Source organism: Leucopleurus acutus, assembly GCF_964270905.1.
Source record: "Leucopleurus acutus genome assembly, chromosome: 10".
Lineage (NCBI taxonomy): Eukaryota > Metazoa > Chordata > Mammalia > Artiodactyla > Delphinidae > Leucopleurus > Leucopleurus acutus.
The window spans coordinates 91,982,098-91,999,070 of NC_139153.1; the positions used below are offsets into that span (position 1 = coordinate 91,982,098).

General features: G+C 38.2%; 1 protein-coding gene across 3 annotated transcripts in view; it reads right to left on the minus strand.

Annotated features, from left to right (window-relative positions):
- Positions 1-15,298, minus strand: part of CAP2 (cyclase associated actin cytoskeleton regulatory protein 2) — a gene marked incomplete at its 5' end in the record, with an annotated part of 105,785 nt that extends 90,487 nt beyond the window's left edge. For all 3 annotated transcript variants that reach the window (XM_082848804.1, XM_082848805.1, XM_082848803.1), the window contains 2 exons: positions 11,580-11,680; positions 15,178-15,298. In XM_082848804.1, coding sequence (XP_082704930.1) covers positions 11,580-11,680; positions 15,178-15,298 — 222 coding nt within the window. The remainder of the gene's footprint in view (positions 1-11,579; positions 11,681-15,177) is intronic.
- Positions 15,299-16,973: the final 1,675 nt, after the last annotated feature.

The following is a 16,973-nucleotide window of genomic DNA, read 5'->3' on the forward strand; positions in this document are numbered from 1 at the left end:
GCCCCAAAGAAGCAATTTAAACAATTTTCCTGGCATGTCAAATAGATAAAAGGTAGAACTGATAAATGGTCTTCTTTTGCAAAAAGAATGTTTTATAGGAGGACATATAGCTTTGTTTTTTATCTTCTTGTTTGTGCAATGGAGGGCAAAGTATTTTGAAAAAATTGATTCCATGAATAATAATGTGCATTCAAATCATGCATTGTGTCCCTAAAATTCTTATTTTCCTAGTTTGTAATTATCACTGAACAGCCTAAAGTACTTTTAGACACTGAGGGTATGAAATCAGTACAATGTGTGTGGTGGGGAGGAAGGGCAGGGGGGACGATAAATATTAGGGAGCATTTACCATTGACCTATCACTTCCAATGCTTGGAATTTTCCTTGATAAATAATTGTACAATTATAAAATAGTATTTGTACAAGGACATGCACTGTAATTTCATTTCTAATAGGGGAAAAACTGAAAATAAGTCAAACATCACTAATTTTTTAAATGATTATAAATACCACTAGATGACCATCCTTGCAGGGAAGGGACCAGGTGAGGCTGGTGGGGAGCCCAGGTGTGCGCCCTCTCAGAGTCACACCCTAGGACCTCCCTCATCTCACCCACGTTTGGGCTCTGCATTCTTGTACGTATTACTTCCCCTACATACAATTTTGATTGTTTACATCAATTATAGTGTAACCATACAATGAAATACTATGTAGTCACTAAAAAGTGATAGTATAGACCTCAACTTACTGACATGGAAAGAGCCCCAGAGCACATGGTCTAAGTTAAACAAGCAGGCCACAAAAATAGAATGTGTAGAAAGTTGTCAAAATCTATAACATAAAACCAATCAGTGTAATTTAAAAAACCCAACATAGAACTTTTCTAAATAATTAATTGTAAATTATATTTTTTAAAATGAAATATTTGAAATAATTAAAACCAGTGAGTATTTCTTGGGACTTCCCTGGTGGTCCAGTGGTGAAGAATCCCCCTTCCAATGCAGAGGATGCAGTTCGATCCCTGGTCGGGGAACTAAGATCCCACATGCTGCAGGGCAACTAAGCCCGCGTACCACAACTACTGAGCCTGGGTGCCTCAACTAGAGAGGCTGTGTGCCACAAACTACACAGCCCACACGCCACACCTAGAGAGAGAAAACCCACATGCCATAATTAGAGAGAAGCCCGCATGCCACAACGAAGACCCGATGCGGCCAAATAAATAAATAAAACAGTGAGTATTTCTTAAGGCATCGGACTAGGAAAAAAAAAAAAAGAAAACACTATTGTATATTTAAATCTGTTTGCTTTTCTTACAGGTAGAATATTGTTACAAGTTTGTAATCGAACAAAACTATTCTCTGAAATAAACTTCATCTTCAAATTCAACCACTGTGTAGCTACAAAACACTTGGCAGATTGGCCCTTCTTTGAATTCTCTAACTTGCTTTTCTAACACTTAAGGAATCTAAAGCATTTTATCAACATGTTTAAACTAAATCTTTTGACTCAGGAAGCCAGAACTGCTTCACGGTTGATGAATTTTGGGTCTATACAAGTAAAGGATACTTGGCTGCTCTAATGAATCAGAAAAATTAGAGGCAACAAGTACTCCTTATTCTAGAATGCACTGTAATGCTAAGCATTGTCCTTTCATTCTGTATTATTTAAGCCATACTCTTATTTAACTTTCATGCATATGTATATGCCTTGGGTCTCCAAGTAGGTAATAGGCTCTTGAAGACTAGGCCACTGGGTGCCGATGTAGAAGGGCCTTTATTACACCAGAAGCTCAGTAACTACCGCTAAAAAATGAATGACTGAAATTATTGGAAAGCAGTGTGGTATAGCAGAGAAACTGTGAGCTTAAATCTTCAGATAGGCCTTAGACAGAATCCAATGCTGCTCATTTCTAAATGCATGGCTATAAGCAAGTTACCCAACCTTACTGAGACTGGGCTTCTTTGTCTCGAATTTACGTACCTTAACAGGTTCTCCTAGTGATCAAGTAAAGCAATGTTTGTTGGCAGCTGCACGAAGTGCCTAACATACCAGGTTCTCAATAAATGCTAGTTCTCTTTCCCCTTCTTTACAGTTGCCTCTGTCACTAACATAGAAAATTTAAATAAGGCAGGGAAATGAAGTCGATCTCTAGTGACTATAAAATTTAGCTACAAACCAGATTTTGTTCATTTGTCAACCATATAGACCCGACATCAGCCCATCTACACTAAGATCTCACTATGAACACTCAACCTAGGAAAGTCCTTGCTGAACGCTGGTTCCCAGAATCCCTATGGATTCCCAGGCATCTTGGACTCCTGACCACGAGGTCACCCTGCAGCCAAGCTGTGTGGGATCAACACCATTTGGTGCCCACATTTTCTCACTTGTCTTTTGCTGCTCAGTGAAATCCCTTCCAGGCAATACCTCGATTCCAAGATTTTTTCTTAAAATATCAAATATTCCTTTCCCCTTCTTCTGATGAAAACAGTTTATACATGCTTGTTATAAAAAGTTCAAAAGACATGGATGTTTAGGAAGTAAAAGCTTTTGGTAAGTTTACCCCCTAAAAATTCAAGAAGTATCCTTCCAGACTTTATTTTCAATAAGGCAAATCTTTCTTAAGTGTATATATCACCTCTTTACCCTTTCCTTTCAGTTCCTGCTCCATTATCCTTAGAAAATCTCTTTTCCTGCCTTTTTTGGGTCCCATTTGTCAATTCCAAAGTTATTCTTATAATCAAAGGAGAGTAATTATACACTCATATAAAGAAAAAGAAAAAGAAAAATTCTGTGCTTGGTAGCGAAAGGAAAAAGGAACCAGGCCCAACATCAGCTGAAAGTATGCATCATCTGCATAGAAATCCCTATCTAGTTCTAAGTCCTTCTCTAATTAAATTCACACTCGCCTAGGTATCAGCATTTATAACAAATGAATGCTTTTCATTTAATGTGATTGTTTTCCTGCTTCATCTAACTAAAAGCATAGTGGAAGAGTTTTTCCTAACATTTTGCATTACCTAGTGCTACTCAAAAAACCTTCAGTGAAGATTTTCTTTTTAATTTCTCATCTATCACGGAGTGATAGTTTTGTAAAATAAATAAAAGAGCCTTACTAGAAAAATGAATAAAAACCAGACACACAAAGCATAAGTCCAAGTCTTTTAAACTACCAGACTTAGAAGTCTTAAAATTACTCTTGTTGGATTGTTATAAAAGTGTTCAACGTCTTACTCACAATTTTTGTACTCATCTCATAGCAGACCATTAGCAGAATTTGCGAATGGTGGTGGTCTGTGTACTACAAGTGGAGTAATACTCTTCTGCATCTTTGCATAGAAAACGAACCACCCATCCCTTACGTTAAGTCTGTGGGCAAGTGTCTTCCAAGTTTCTAAGAACTAACCTGCAGATGAACTTTGGGGTGGGAGTCCCCATTTAAAATTTGGGACTGTCTGAACTGGACATATTGAGACAATCTATTGAATTTTTCACTTTTCACCCAGATATTTAAAATTATATAAATAAAACTAAAGACTCTTAAAACCAGGGAGAGCTGGTTATTGGAAATATGCCATGAAGTCCTGGACAAAAATTCAATTTTCTTTTTAGACTCCAAAGTTATTTCTTGCCTGATGGCTATCATTTTAATGTTAATGATTGAAGGGGAAAGCAACATGCCAAAACCCAATGCAAACAGAAAAACCAAACAAAATCCTATTTCTTTTCTAAATCTGACCTTCAGTTTAAAATACTTACAGTAAGGTTCACAAAAATATCCTGTCACACATAGCACTCATGAGATTTCTATTGGGCTACGAGTCACTATACTGATGGATTTTCCTATTACTTATGAATTCTCATCTAGCTTTCTTAAGGTGCCTTAGCGCGCTAGTCTTTCAATGGCTCACTTTTCTCAACTATAAAAGAGGAATGAGAATAAAGGGAATGAGGGGGGTACTACATACATTATCAGGGCTACGACAAAACCAGGATGTGTGTGTGTGTGTGTGTGTGTGTGTGTGTGTGTGCGTGCGCGTGTGCACACAGGATAAACAAAAATCTATAGAATCTATGTTTCTCCAATATTTCACTTGCTAGTTCAGGACATAAAACCTGGCCTTGATTTTCTTTTAACTCCTCATCTGGGATATTGCTTGATCCAAATTGTCAGCCACAGTACATTCATCATTCATTGAGTCAATAATTTGTTAAGGATTTGATTCATTTTCAATCATTCATTTAGCAAAAATTTATTAACCACCTACTATGCTAGACACTGAGAGGGCAAGAGGAAAACAGCATATTTCTGGAACCTTGAAATAGATCCCAACACTCAACAGGTGGGCCCAAAGGGATAAATCAGACCACCTATTCTGTATATTAAGCTGTTTAATCAAAGCAATTGCAAGTCAACTATCAGCATTCCCAGTACCTTGCCATTTAAAATACTTATTTTGCAAAGCGTTTTCTGAAAGGGAAAGGATTTCTATTGCAAACACATATAAGTGATTAATTCATTGAATACCCTGTTTTTTTTTTTACATCACCAAAACATCTTATACTTGATATATTAAAAAGAATTGGCTGGTAATGAGTTATAAAATGTATAAACTGTTATATTTTAAAACGTACCATGTTAAACCATAATCTAAGTACAACTGGAAAGGGAAAAACATACTAATGGTAAAAAAAGCATATTTTGTACTTGCCTCATGCACACTAAGAAATCTGAAAACACATATCCTACAGTTAGAGTGACTCTTGGGTCAGAACACCCATATATTTGACCAAGACTGTTTTTTCTTATGTGTAGTTAATACAGAATTATAACGAATTCTTAGGTGAATAGTGGATATACATGTGTGTGGGGGCATGTCTGTGTGTGTGTGGTGTGTTCTGTGGGGATGGTTGCTTGAATAGAAATAACAAGATAATCTAAATGAAATCAGGTCTTTACTTTTAGACAAAGTATTAATTTTTAGATGCTGAAGCAGCCTCCAGGCAAACAATTCAACTATCCTGAAGTCTAGAAAGAAAACAACAGCAAATGTTCCCATTATTGGCATAGTTTTAGAAAGAAGGAAATACAGGGGGAAAAAAAGGAAAAGGGCCTCTATTTTGCAGTACTAGGTAACATGATTAAATTCTGATGTGGGAAACAATCTTCTGAAAGGGTATTACTGAGGGGAAAAATGTTTGGAGAACAGTTGCTGGTCACCCTCAGGAACTCCTGACACAGACTAAGTTGCAGATTCTTGCTATGCTTTTACGTAGAGCAACACCATTCTCGTCAGACCCAATCACCTAATTTTCCCCAGGTGTAGGCCCAGAGGGCCCAGCGGGTGGGTGACGTAGCTCACCCCCAACCACAGCAGCCTGAGCACGCTCAGAACACACCCCTGCATATGTTGGCTCTTCTGAAGTTTCGCTAATGCCAGTGAACACAGAAGAGGATAATCAGGACAGGCATTCCACAGGCTTTCTTAGAAGGTTTCCTTTAAGAAGCAGAAAGAAAAGCACAGATCTCATCTTAACCTGAGAGATTCATGGAACCTAATTCATTGTTTCAGCAAAATACTCTGGTAACGTATTTTATTTTTGGTGGAGTAAACAGGGAGATCCTGGAGGTTAGTGATGCCTGTGGCCCTTTAAGAGATGCTTAGATTCCAAGTCCAGTTCCTTATTTAGAGCCTCTCCACGGCTCTGAATGTGCTATGAAACTAGAATTTTCAAGGAAAGAGACAGGGATCAGATGTTCTGAACGCAAACATCCTTGAGTTAAAAAGCAGTCACAGGGATGTCCGACTAAGGCTGGTGACGTAATAGGAACAGGCTGTGAGTCAACGCATATGTAGGATAGCAAAATTCTCAGCACAATGCTGAGAATAAAAATTCCCCGCCTTCTTGGGAAGAAATAATAACAGAGCTTGGATCTATCTGTGACCTTTCTGAATTCTGCAAATTTGGTGTCAACAGCACAGTGAGTGATGACCAGGCTGAGACAAGGCTAGTGTGATGGGGGAGAAGCGAAGACCCACAAGGGACACAGACCTCCATCCTGGAGGTCACTGTTCTCCCTGTCACCTCACTCAGTGCTACTCTGAGAAGACACATGAAAGACATGAGTCACACTGATGTTCCATCCTCTCCTCACCCGTTGTGCCTGAGCCCACCTTCGTCATGACCTTTCCATATATTGTGGAAATTCGGTAGGGCAAACTGTAATAGCTGTAGAGTGCAGAGGGCAGGAAGAGGTGGCAGATAAGTGCTATTGCTTCTCACTAGCGATCCAGGTGCCTACAAAGGCAGTGGAAGACAGCAGCCCGGGGGTCTAAGCCTGGCATCTCCCAAACCATGGATGGAGACTTTGGAGACCAGATTTCTGGCTCTGCCATAGGGTCATGGTGCTGCATTCGACACATCATCTACATCTCCTACCTCGCTAAGTTGTAGTTTCCTTCTCTGAAGAAAGAAAGAGAAAAAGAAGAAAGAAAGAGAAAAAGAGAAACGGGGCTTCCCTGGTGGCGCAGTGGTTGAGAATCCGCCTGCCGATGCAGGGAATGCAGGTTCGTGCCCTGGTCCGGGAAGATCCCACATGCCGCGGAGCGGCTGGGCCCGTGAGCCATGGCCGCTGAGCCTGCGCGTCCGGAGCCTGTGCTCCACAACGGGAGAGGCCACAGCAGCGAGAGGCCTGTGTACCGCAAAAAAAGAGAAACGAAGAAAAGAAGGTAGGGAAGGAAGGAAGGAGGATGAGAGGGAGGGAGGGAGAGAGTAAGGACGGCAGAACGACAAAGAAAGAAAAAGAGGGGCTTCCCTGGTGGAGCAGTGGTTAAGAATCTGCCTGTCAACGCAAGGGACACGGGTTCGAGCCCTGGTCCAGGAAGATCCCACATGCTGCGGAGCAACTAAGCCCAAGTGCTACTGAGCCCGTGTGCCTAGAGCCCGTGCTCCACAACCAGAGAAGCCACCGCAGTGAGAAGCCCGTGCACCGCAACAAAGAGGAGCCCCTGCTCGCCACAACTAGAGAAAGCCCGCACGCAGGAACGAAGACCCAATGCAGCCAAAAATAATAATAAATTTAAAAAAAAGAAAAAAATGAGGATGTATATTGGAATGGATGATTTATAAGGTATTTCCTTCTCTAATAATTCTGACTAACATAACTGGCCAAGACTGTAAGATGCAAGATCCCTGATATAAAGCCTGTTTCATGAAATCTAGATGCAGAATTCTTTGTACAAGTCATTTTTTTTTTTTTGTCTCTGCCATTTGGAGAATGTGAAAGATGTACAGATCCTTTGGACTTGAGATTGCCAAAGTATTCATGTCTAATTATAATAAAAATAAATGTTCAGATTAAAGCTATTAGCAAGAAACTCGTTAATGGGAGGACCAACTTGGCCAAAGGCAAGCAGGACAGTGAGGAGGATCTGTACGGAATGGGCTGTTTCATTGAGTCAACTCCAAACTTGTGCTTCTGATCATTTCTTTGTTTTTTTGGTGGGGACAGGAGGGTTTCTATATAGACCCAGATTATAAAGCACCAAAAATGCAAATGGTCATTTTTTAAGTGAGTACAAATTACCCACAAAAGTTTTCTGAAATCAAGGAAGAATATGGATACAAATAGTAAAATAAATATGTAGACATTTTTTCATTATTTATTCTAGAGATAGGTCCACATAAAGGAAGAAGTGACAACCTGTAAGACCAAGAAGGACAGACTCATGGAGGCCGCAAGGTCTTTTTAAACGAAGGAGTCTGATTTTTTTCTATATCATCATAAAGCAGGATGATATGTTGTCCTTAGTGTTCTGTGTATCCTTTTTCTGACATGTTTCCTTCAGCTTGTCTTGCAAGTTCAGATGATTGAGGTACTTTCCCTGGCATGGCTCAGGATTTTTTTTTTAATGGTGATGATGCTGTTCTATCTCAAGCTCTTCATCTGGCAACTGAGTAACTCCCTCATGCTTTTTACATGAGACAACGGGTGAGTCACTCAAAGGGGCTCTGAGAGCCCTTGGAAATGATGTCGTCCAGTCTCATTACTGAGAAGGGTAAGGGACTAGTTTAAGGTCATTCTATAAAAAGTAAGAGGCAGCTCTAAAATCCAAATACAACAAGAAGAGATCATTCTTACTTTCCCACCCTTTGGACATGTCACCCAACCAGCGTGGCATAAAATGAACAAGATATTTTGTAGATGATTTAAGTATATAACAAATCCTAGGAACATCTAGAAGAGTAATCACGACCCATCAAAAGTACAGCTATAATAATTGTCTAAATAGGTTCATCCTTTATAAAGTCCAGGAACTCAAGGACATAATATTGTGCGGTGCGATTTAACCCTACCATGTGTAGCATGTTATACTTTTTCGTTGAATTTTATTGCCCTTTTGTTAAAAATGTGTTTCTCTCATTTTTCTTGATTAATAAAAGAATATTTCTTTTTTATCGATTTTAATCATGATAAGAAATAAATGTTCCAGACACTTACAAACATTAAAATATAAATTCTATAAATCTCCAAAAAGGGCTTGAGTTAGGAAGAGCTATATGATTTGCAGTTGTTTCATGATTGTCAAATCATTTAGAAATAGACCCAAGATTAGTTCCATATACCATGAATAGCAACAGGACAGCTTTGTAAAAAAAAAAACAAAACACAGTGATGCATTTAAGGGTAAATGACAGCTGACCAAGGGCTTAGAATTCTGTAGGCCCAGTTTCTAGGGGATCCTTTCCTTTGACATTGAGGACTATATTTACCCTAAACATCTATTATAAAAATATGCATTGTTTATTATTTCTTAAAAAGGGCGCAAGCTGCGTCAGTGTTCCTGGGCTGGAGGGTAATTTAAATAAGCCCTTCGGTTTATGTTGCATACGAGAAGGCTTTACAAGATCTAATCTTTTCTAAACCTGTTATGTTCTTCGGTTCAGCAGAGCTTCCTAATTGTAGCTATTAGTTCCTCTTTTTTGTGGTCTGTTCTGTCAATAGACTATTGAGTGTTCAGTAAATTAAGCCCAACCAGCAGCCAACACATCAAGACAGACGTTAAATCATAGCTCGGCTGCCCTTATTCATTATTAGTATCTGTGAAATAGCTTTTAAGCAGAGGGACAGGATTTAACATGATGCACATTTGTGTCATTCTCAAATTTCCATACTGTACAATCAGGTATGTGGGGTTTTTTTCCTAGGCAACAGGTGTGTTCTTGGAACAAAGTTCAACCCTCACTTCTGGCTTATGTGAGAGGCAGCAGCTGCAAGCTTAACGTCAGTGACACATGGTTCTATAAGAGAGAAAAAATAAACTACTTGTTTAATGTATTGAAGTAATGGGCAGATGGATGATAGCTGCCTGTACTTTTCTTTGTGTTGTAGAACCAGAGTCTACATTTTTGGATGACAAGTGTTTTTCTCTCTTTCTCTTCTCTTTCTTTCCTTCCTTCCTTCCTTCTTTCTTTCCCCACCTTCCTTCCTTCCTTTTTAAAAAACTAATTAGTGAAAAACATAAATTTCTTTGAGCATTACATATTCATTATTGAGAATATTCCTTCCTTTGAGTCATACTGTTCTCAGGCTAATGAGTGGAGAGAAGAAAAAACTTAATATAAATCAAGCTACACTTTATTTATAACTCACTGTGTTCTAAAAGGAATTTAAAGGAACAGTTTACTATGTAACTTGAAGACTTACTTAGTATGCAAACCCTACAATTTTTTAAATGCAAAGTTAAATATACATATTTACAGGCTTCATTATTCCCCAGTAAAAAAAATTACATAGAATTTTGTGAGCTATTACTAATAAGAATTATAATGTACTGTGTACCTCAGAAGCGTAATGTCAATATTAATGGTTATAATAGTGATACAATAATTATTGTAATAGTGTTCAAGAGCGTAAACTGTTCTTTAATCATTCAAGAATCTCATTTAGTGTATTGGGGGTAATACTCCATTTTATATGTTAGCTTGCAGGTACTATCATGACTCAGTATAAGAAGCTCAGCCACTACCTTACGACGACAGACTAGGTTTCTGTAAACAAAAACATCAAGCTCAAGAATAGACCAGAGCAATTCTAGAGCTCTGTGATACATTAGAAGTGAATATGTCTTACTACACAGACTTTTCTAGAACTCCTGTACATTAGCGCTTCCTCTCTTTTGCCAATGAGTATTTCAGCAGGTATGTTTAATAAAAATGGAGGCCATGAGAAGAATCTTCATTTTTCTTAGATGTGGTGAACAAACACATTGCAAATGTGATGAGATAAGCACCTATTTAATTACAAATCTGGAACCAGTGGTATAACCTGAGTCACCAGATCCCCTGGAAGACTGGTGTTGAGTGTTGTATATAAAGTCTAAGTGGGGAAGGAGAATCCCTTTATACGTTTTTGTTGTTGTTGTTTGTTTGTTTGTTTTTAACCACAAACCACAACTTTATTCAAGAATCAGATTTTCCGTGAGCCTATACTGAAAATGATTTTGCTGGGACTCTCTCATTGCTGAGAAATCTACAAGCAGATGGACGTGGAATTCAATCCTTTGCAAGAAACAAAGGTAAATAAATAAGAAAAACCTGGTCATAAATCTCTTTTAGGTTTTTAATTGGTTTGGCTTTTACTTTAGATTTTCATAACATGCATGCAAATAACAACTAGCCTCAGGGAGGATGCTAAACATTTTAAAATGCATTAAAGGTGTCTAAAACTGGGAGGCTGGCCTAGATATCATTAAAAGTCTCGACCAATCCAGAGATTATCAAATTCTATGACTTTGTTTTTCCTCAGGCTGCACTTTTTAAAAAAATTATGGTAAAATACACACAACATAAAATGTACCATATTAACCGTTTTTAAGTGTACAGTTCAGTGGTGTCAGGTATATTCACATTGCTGTGCATCAGATCCCCAGAATTCTTTCTGGAGTTTAGTTTGCATCGAAAAACTAAAACTCTATACCTGTTAAACAAGTTCCCATTTTTCTCCCTCTCCCTAGGCCCTGGCGAGCACCCTTCTACTTTCTGTTTCTATGAGTTTGACTGCTCTTGATGCCTCAGATAAATGAGATCATACAGCATCTTTTTGTGACTGGCTTAATTTACTTAGCACAATGTCCTCAAGGTTCATCCATGTTTTCCTATGTGTCAGAATTTCCTTTTTTATGGCTGAATAATATTCCTTTGTATGTACAAACCACATTTTGTTGATCCATTCATCTGTCAACAGAAACCTGGGTGGCTTCCACCTTTCAGCTATTGTGAATAATGCTACTATGAACATGGGTATATAAATATCTCTTTGAGATCTTGCTTTCAATTCTTTTGGGTATATATCCAGAAGTAAACTTGATGGACCATATGATAGGTCCATGTTTAATTTTTTATAGAATCGCCATATTCTTTTCCATGCTGGCTGCACATTTACATTCCCACCAGCAGTGCACAAGGGTCCCAATCTCTCCATTCTCTCACCAACCCTTGTTATGATCATTATTTTAAAAAAATTTTAATAGCAGTCATCTTTTCCACAGAGAATGGGGGAGGAAAGTACTCACATGAGTCTCAACGTCACCAGCCAGGATCCTACTCTTCTTTAAAAACTCAGCCACCATGCTGTTCATCAGCTTATCAAAGGCCTCCACCGAGGGTGCCACACCTTTGGAAAAAGAACATTCTGTTATTCCCCGGTAGTTTAGTGAAAAGCTGGTACTGCTTTGCCATAAGTAGTATGGAAGTTTAATGTCATTCATATCATTCTCTTCCTATTCACCAAGTCATTCATTCACCCAATATGTACTTATTAAACACTCCTCAATGGCTCAAGAAAACAGTGTTTTCCTATTTTTCATCCTTCAGAGTAAGCACTTTCACCTACATAATTTCATTTGATTCTCCCCCAAACCTATGAGGTAAGTAGCACTGTCACACTTTGACTGATGAGGAAATGAAGATGCAAACAGAACACGACTTGTTAAAAGCGCTATACCAAACAAGCGGCAGATCCAAAAACTGAACACGCCTTATGAATCCAAAGTCAGTGTACGTTCTTCTATACCGACCTGTGCAGGTGCTATAATCACCTTGCAAATAGTTACCAAGATTATTCAGGACAATTAAAAGGTAACGATGAAGTCTGGGCAAGTAGGAAAAGCAAGCTGATTTCACACATTTTGTTCCTTCTTCACTTCGCAAGGGGAGGGACAGACAGCAAAGGTGGGCACAAAAATGCCTGGTGAGCTAATCCATAGTGAATGTTGATCTGCCAAATTACTATAAAAGCTGAATTGACAATGGCCCAACCTGGTGTGCTCTGCATTTCTTTCCCTGCTTTTTAATTAACAAAAAATTTTTTTGTCTAAGTCCCTAATTGCATATCCCTAATACTGAGAAAGATAATATTGAGAAATTCAGCAGTACAGGCTATTAAAATCCAAACCCAAACTTAGGAGTCCCTTTCTTATACTGGACAGGAATATCCATGCTCATAAATGCGTAGGATAAAGCTTCCTTCTTCTTCCCTGGTTCCCACTTGCCCATATCCACAGGCCAAAAGAGTGATAGAAACAGTTGTTTACAGTTCTCTGCACCTACGGTCTAACTTCTAAGCAGGATATTGAAGCTGACTTATCCTAAGGTTCAAAATGCTGTTTGTACCAACTCCTATAACATAAAAGGGGTGTAAACCCGAAGATTCCTTATGAATCCATTTGGAAATAGATAAACCTGCTTGTTGCCATGGGAGAGGTCTGAGAGGTCTCTGCTGGGTGTTTAAAGTGGGAGAAAGCTCTTCAAATGTGATGGAGGCCTCTACATAGCAGAATGGACAATGATAAAAGAGAATATCAGTTGCCTTTCATCACTCAGCTCTGCTCACACCTCCTCCGGGCAGCCTTTAATGACTTGTCTTCCTCCCCAGCCTGCATCCTTTGGGCAACTCTTAGTCAAAGCATTTGAGGCCCTGAATAGTAATGCATCGAGACCAAAGATTCTGGAGGATTAGGACTCTAATTCATCATAGATTCCCCTGCACCTGTCATAGTGCTTGTCAACTGGCAGGCATGAAAATATTTCTTCAACTGTTGAGTCAAACTCACCTGGTTGTCAGGGTGGGGGAAAAACACATCATAAAACACATCACAACAACAGTCTCATAAGGCAGTTGTTTGATCTGTGTCTACTATGGATTTGTAATGGACTGGGTTCCTTCTAAAAGTTTCTTTTTAAATTAAAAAAAAATTAACTTTAGTTACAACATCATTGTAATGGTGATGTTTACATTTAAGGTGAGAGGTTGTCCTTAAGGATTTGTTAAAAATAGAATTTAGGAAATCATCAAAACTGACTAATTAAGAAGAAACGGAAGTGATGTTGTTTAGGATAAGTAAAAGGTTTTAGGATGAATATCATTCAGACATTTTACTAATTATCCTTCTTCATTTCATACTATCAATAGGATAATAAATTGCTGGCTAAGCTGCTTTAAGATAACTTACTTTAATAACTGGTTTGAAATTATTTGTTATATTAGAAAATATATGTTTAAATACTTAACTAATTTAATTATATGCCTTCCAATTTTGCTTATTAATTTTCTTTTTTTCTTTTTTTTTTTGAAGAAAGTACAAAGTGTCTTTACCTCTTTGTGTAAGTGAGGTTCAAATTATTGGAGGTTTTTTTTTTTCCTTTTACTCAGCAACACTACACAGTCTCCTGGGAGTTGGATTTTAACTTTATGTATTCACAGGCTTTATATTTGTGGGCAACAATCTCAGAGAAGTGTCTTTTGATCACCTGATGCCAAAGGCATAAGGAAACAAAGTTACTAAAGAGAACATGAAAATATTTTCTTACAAATAAAGTCTACTGAATCTCATATACCAACTCCATAGTTAACAAAAAGAGGCTTAAAATGAAATCATAGATATGTCTCATTTGATGCGGAAAAAATTTACAGGCCCCTGGCAGCTTTCCTTTAAACAACACCCCCTTTCAATTCATTCAAAGCATTATGTTCGGAGTGGGGGGAGAAAAAAAAACCAGCCTGTGCATTTGTGCTCACACAGTAATTTTTGTCCCAGGGCACGTAATACAAGGCACAGCTCCAAATACGCCTGAAATTCTAGAAGCACCAATGTGGCTCTTGCCTGGTGAAAGCTTTTTTTGAAGCCCCCTCTTCCCCAAGGCTTTTCTCAAGCCCCAAAAGCCTGACAAAATTCAAAATGGGTCAGATAAGGAGGAAATGTGTGTGAGACAAGAATAGAGTTGACAAATTAAATACAGATCGCCTGGTTAAATTTAAATTTCAAATAAATTGTGAATAAATTTCTGAATAAGTGTGTATCATGCAGTATATCCCACACAGTATTCAGAACACACTTCTAATCAAAAAGAAAAAAAAGAATGTAGTTTATCTGAAATGCAAATTTAACTGGATATCCTGTATTTTTATTTGCTAAATCTGCAACCTTAGAGAAGAAGAAGTTGGAAAAATGACTGTAGATAACTTAGAGAGCTGGCCGTGCATGGTATTTTTTTTTAAAGAAGTAGTTAACTTTTTATAAGTTTGATCACATAATTTTTTAAATCTTTTTTAAAAATTGTGGTATTAGCATATAATTTAAAAAATGTGTTTGGTAAGGAATAGGCAAAAGTAAAACAACGTGATGTGGTCATGTTACATCGAAGTGATATTTGGCTTCACATCAGACTCTCTTCCTTTAAAACTGCAGTTCTTAAATTTAATGACTTGTTCTCTTTAAAATTAAAATGTGCAGAATGATAATTCCTTCCAATTTACATTCTAATAAGGAACATTAGTTTCTTTTTGATAATTACTTAGATAATATATTTAGTCACTGAATGTGGAAGAGCAGCATAAACATTAAAACGAAAGAATAATGACATTTGGCTCATGGATTATGCTCTTAACATGCGCAGATACAGGAAATTTTTGTGGCTTGTGGGTTGAGACTTTTTTCTTTTTCTCTTTCTCTTTTTCAGGGATCGCTTGCATCTGGTTAATGTCACTGTCACATATAAAGGAAGGAGTAGGGGAGTTAAAGTTGATAGAAATATTTCATGAGAACTATGTGATGGGGACAAAATTAATTGACCCACATACAGATCAGTAATGACAACAGTTTGTGGCCCTACCTCCGCTGACACCGTTAATTTCCCCACAGTCCCCAGGAGGCCGGTGTAACCCTGCAGACAGCGACTCCAGTCGACCGACGGCCTGCTCCAGTCTTTCCATAAGCCCCTGCATCTCTGCCATCCTAGGAAAACACCGGCACAAATGGAGGCCATGTGAGCATCAGGAAGGATTAGCAAGCTGACACCATTAAACTTACCATCAGCAGGAAGGAAAACAGAAATTATTCGGAATGGCTATGGCTTTAATTACCTAGAGAGCACTTCTACATGTCAGGAAAATAGGTGAAATGCAAAACAAAAACCCATAAAACTTGGGGCAGAAAAAAAATAACAAATTATACTGAGCTTATTTTCTATTCACTTCAGTGATGTACAAGCCTCATACTGCAATACACAAATACTCATTCTCTTTACACCATGATCAAGCGTCTCCTTGGATGCTTCTTTGTTCTATGATACAATTTATACATAGTATTTACTTAAAAGCCTCTGAACATATATTACCAACGTTTCTGCTAAATGGTGACAGCATATTTTAACTATTTCCAATAATTCTTTCTGTTAAAGTATCATTCTCCAGGGGACACTAAACCCACTGATAATTCTTGTTTACTCAATTGCCTTACACCAAAGAGCCTAGCACAGAAGTATGAGTTTATCAAACTGCATCATTTAGCAGGCAACAGAGACCAGCCCCTCCAAGAGCTGTCTTCTACTTACTATAATTTGTTCCAGCATTTTTGTTGATGAATTATTTTAAATTACAATTCTTCTGAATGGTGGAAGTTTTAATTTAAAATAATAAAAATGGTTATTTCCCTTTGCTGCTAGTTATTTCTAGAAAAAATTTAGTCTTAGGTGGGGTTGTTTTTGGACACAGGGATCTTCATTTACCCAGCACTCTTGGCTGGGATAAATGGGTTTTGAAGCTAAGGGACTGAGAATAAAAGTGGGGCTGGATATCTATCCTTCCTGCTTCCAAACAGATTTTATTATAGATAGCTACACTGAGTAGCTTGAGGACAAGTACTTTAAAATTATTGGCCCTCGATTGTAATGTTATTAAGGCCACCCCTGATGAATGGAACCCAATCGAATTTGGCCAGGTTCATGAGATCCAGTGTACAGGTACCATAACTCTGACCATACCAACCTATGACTGGTTTGGGCCAAATCAGGCTGCTGCTCCAGAGAGAGGGAAACATGCCTCATCTTAATCAGTGTCCGGAGTCCTTCTCACTCTTATGAACTTTCCTGGTATCATTCTGAGCCAAAGAGGACTCGCATGCTCCTGCACCAGAGACAACACTGCCCCGGAGTATGGAGAAATTTTATTGCTCTAAGATGTGTAAATATTTTCTGTTGCTGCTGGGAACAAGGTAATGCATTTCTCTTTTGTATTTTGTATTCCACTAGTTTTGAGCTTAAGCATAATAATGACTTGCCATTGCCATTTTTAAAAGCAAGGTTACACATATCAAGACATGTGGACGGCTCTGTACTTCTGTGTCCAAATGTCAGATGGTCACCAGATACGGATGGTGGAGTTCACTGTCTATTTTGGAAAGTCATCTCCTCTGAAACTGCCAGCAGCTATTCTTTCAAAATATGGGGCAGTGTTCTCTGCGCAGCTGAAATCAGCATCTAATCCCAAGGGGATTCAAAATTAGAAGTTTCTCATCTATTCTCTTCCTCTTAACGTCAGAGCTTTTGCTTCCATCGCAATTGAAAAAAAAAAAAAAAGGAAGAAGAAATTTAATTGAATTCTTTACGTAATCTTACAAGGGAACTGGGTA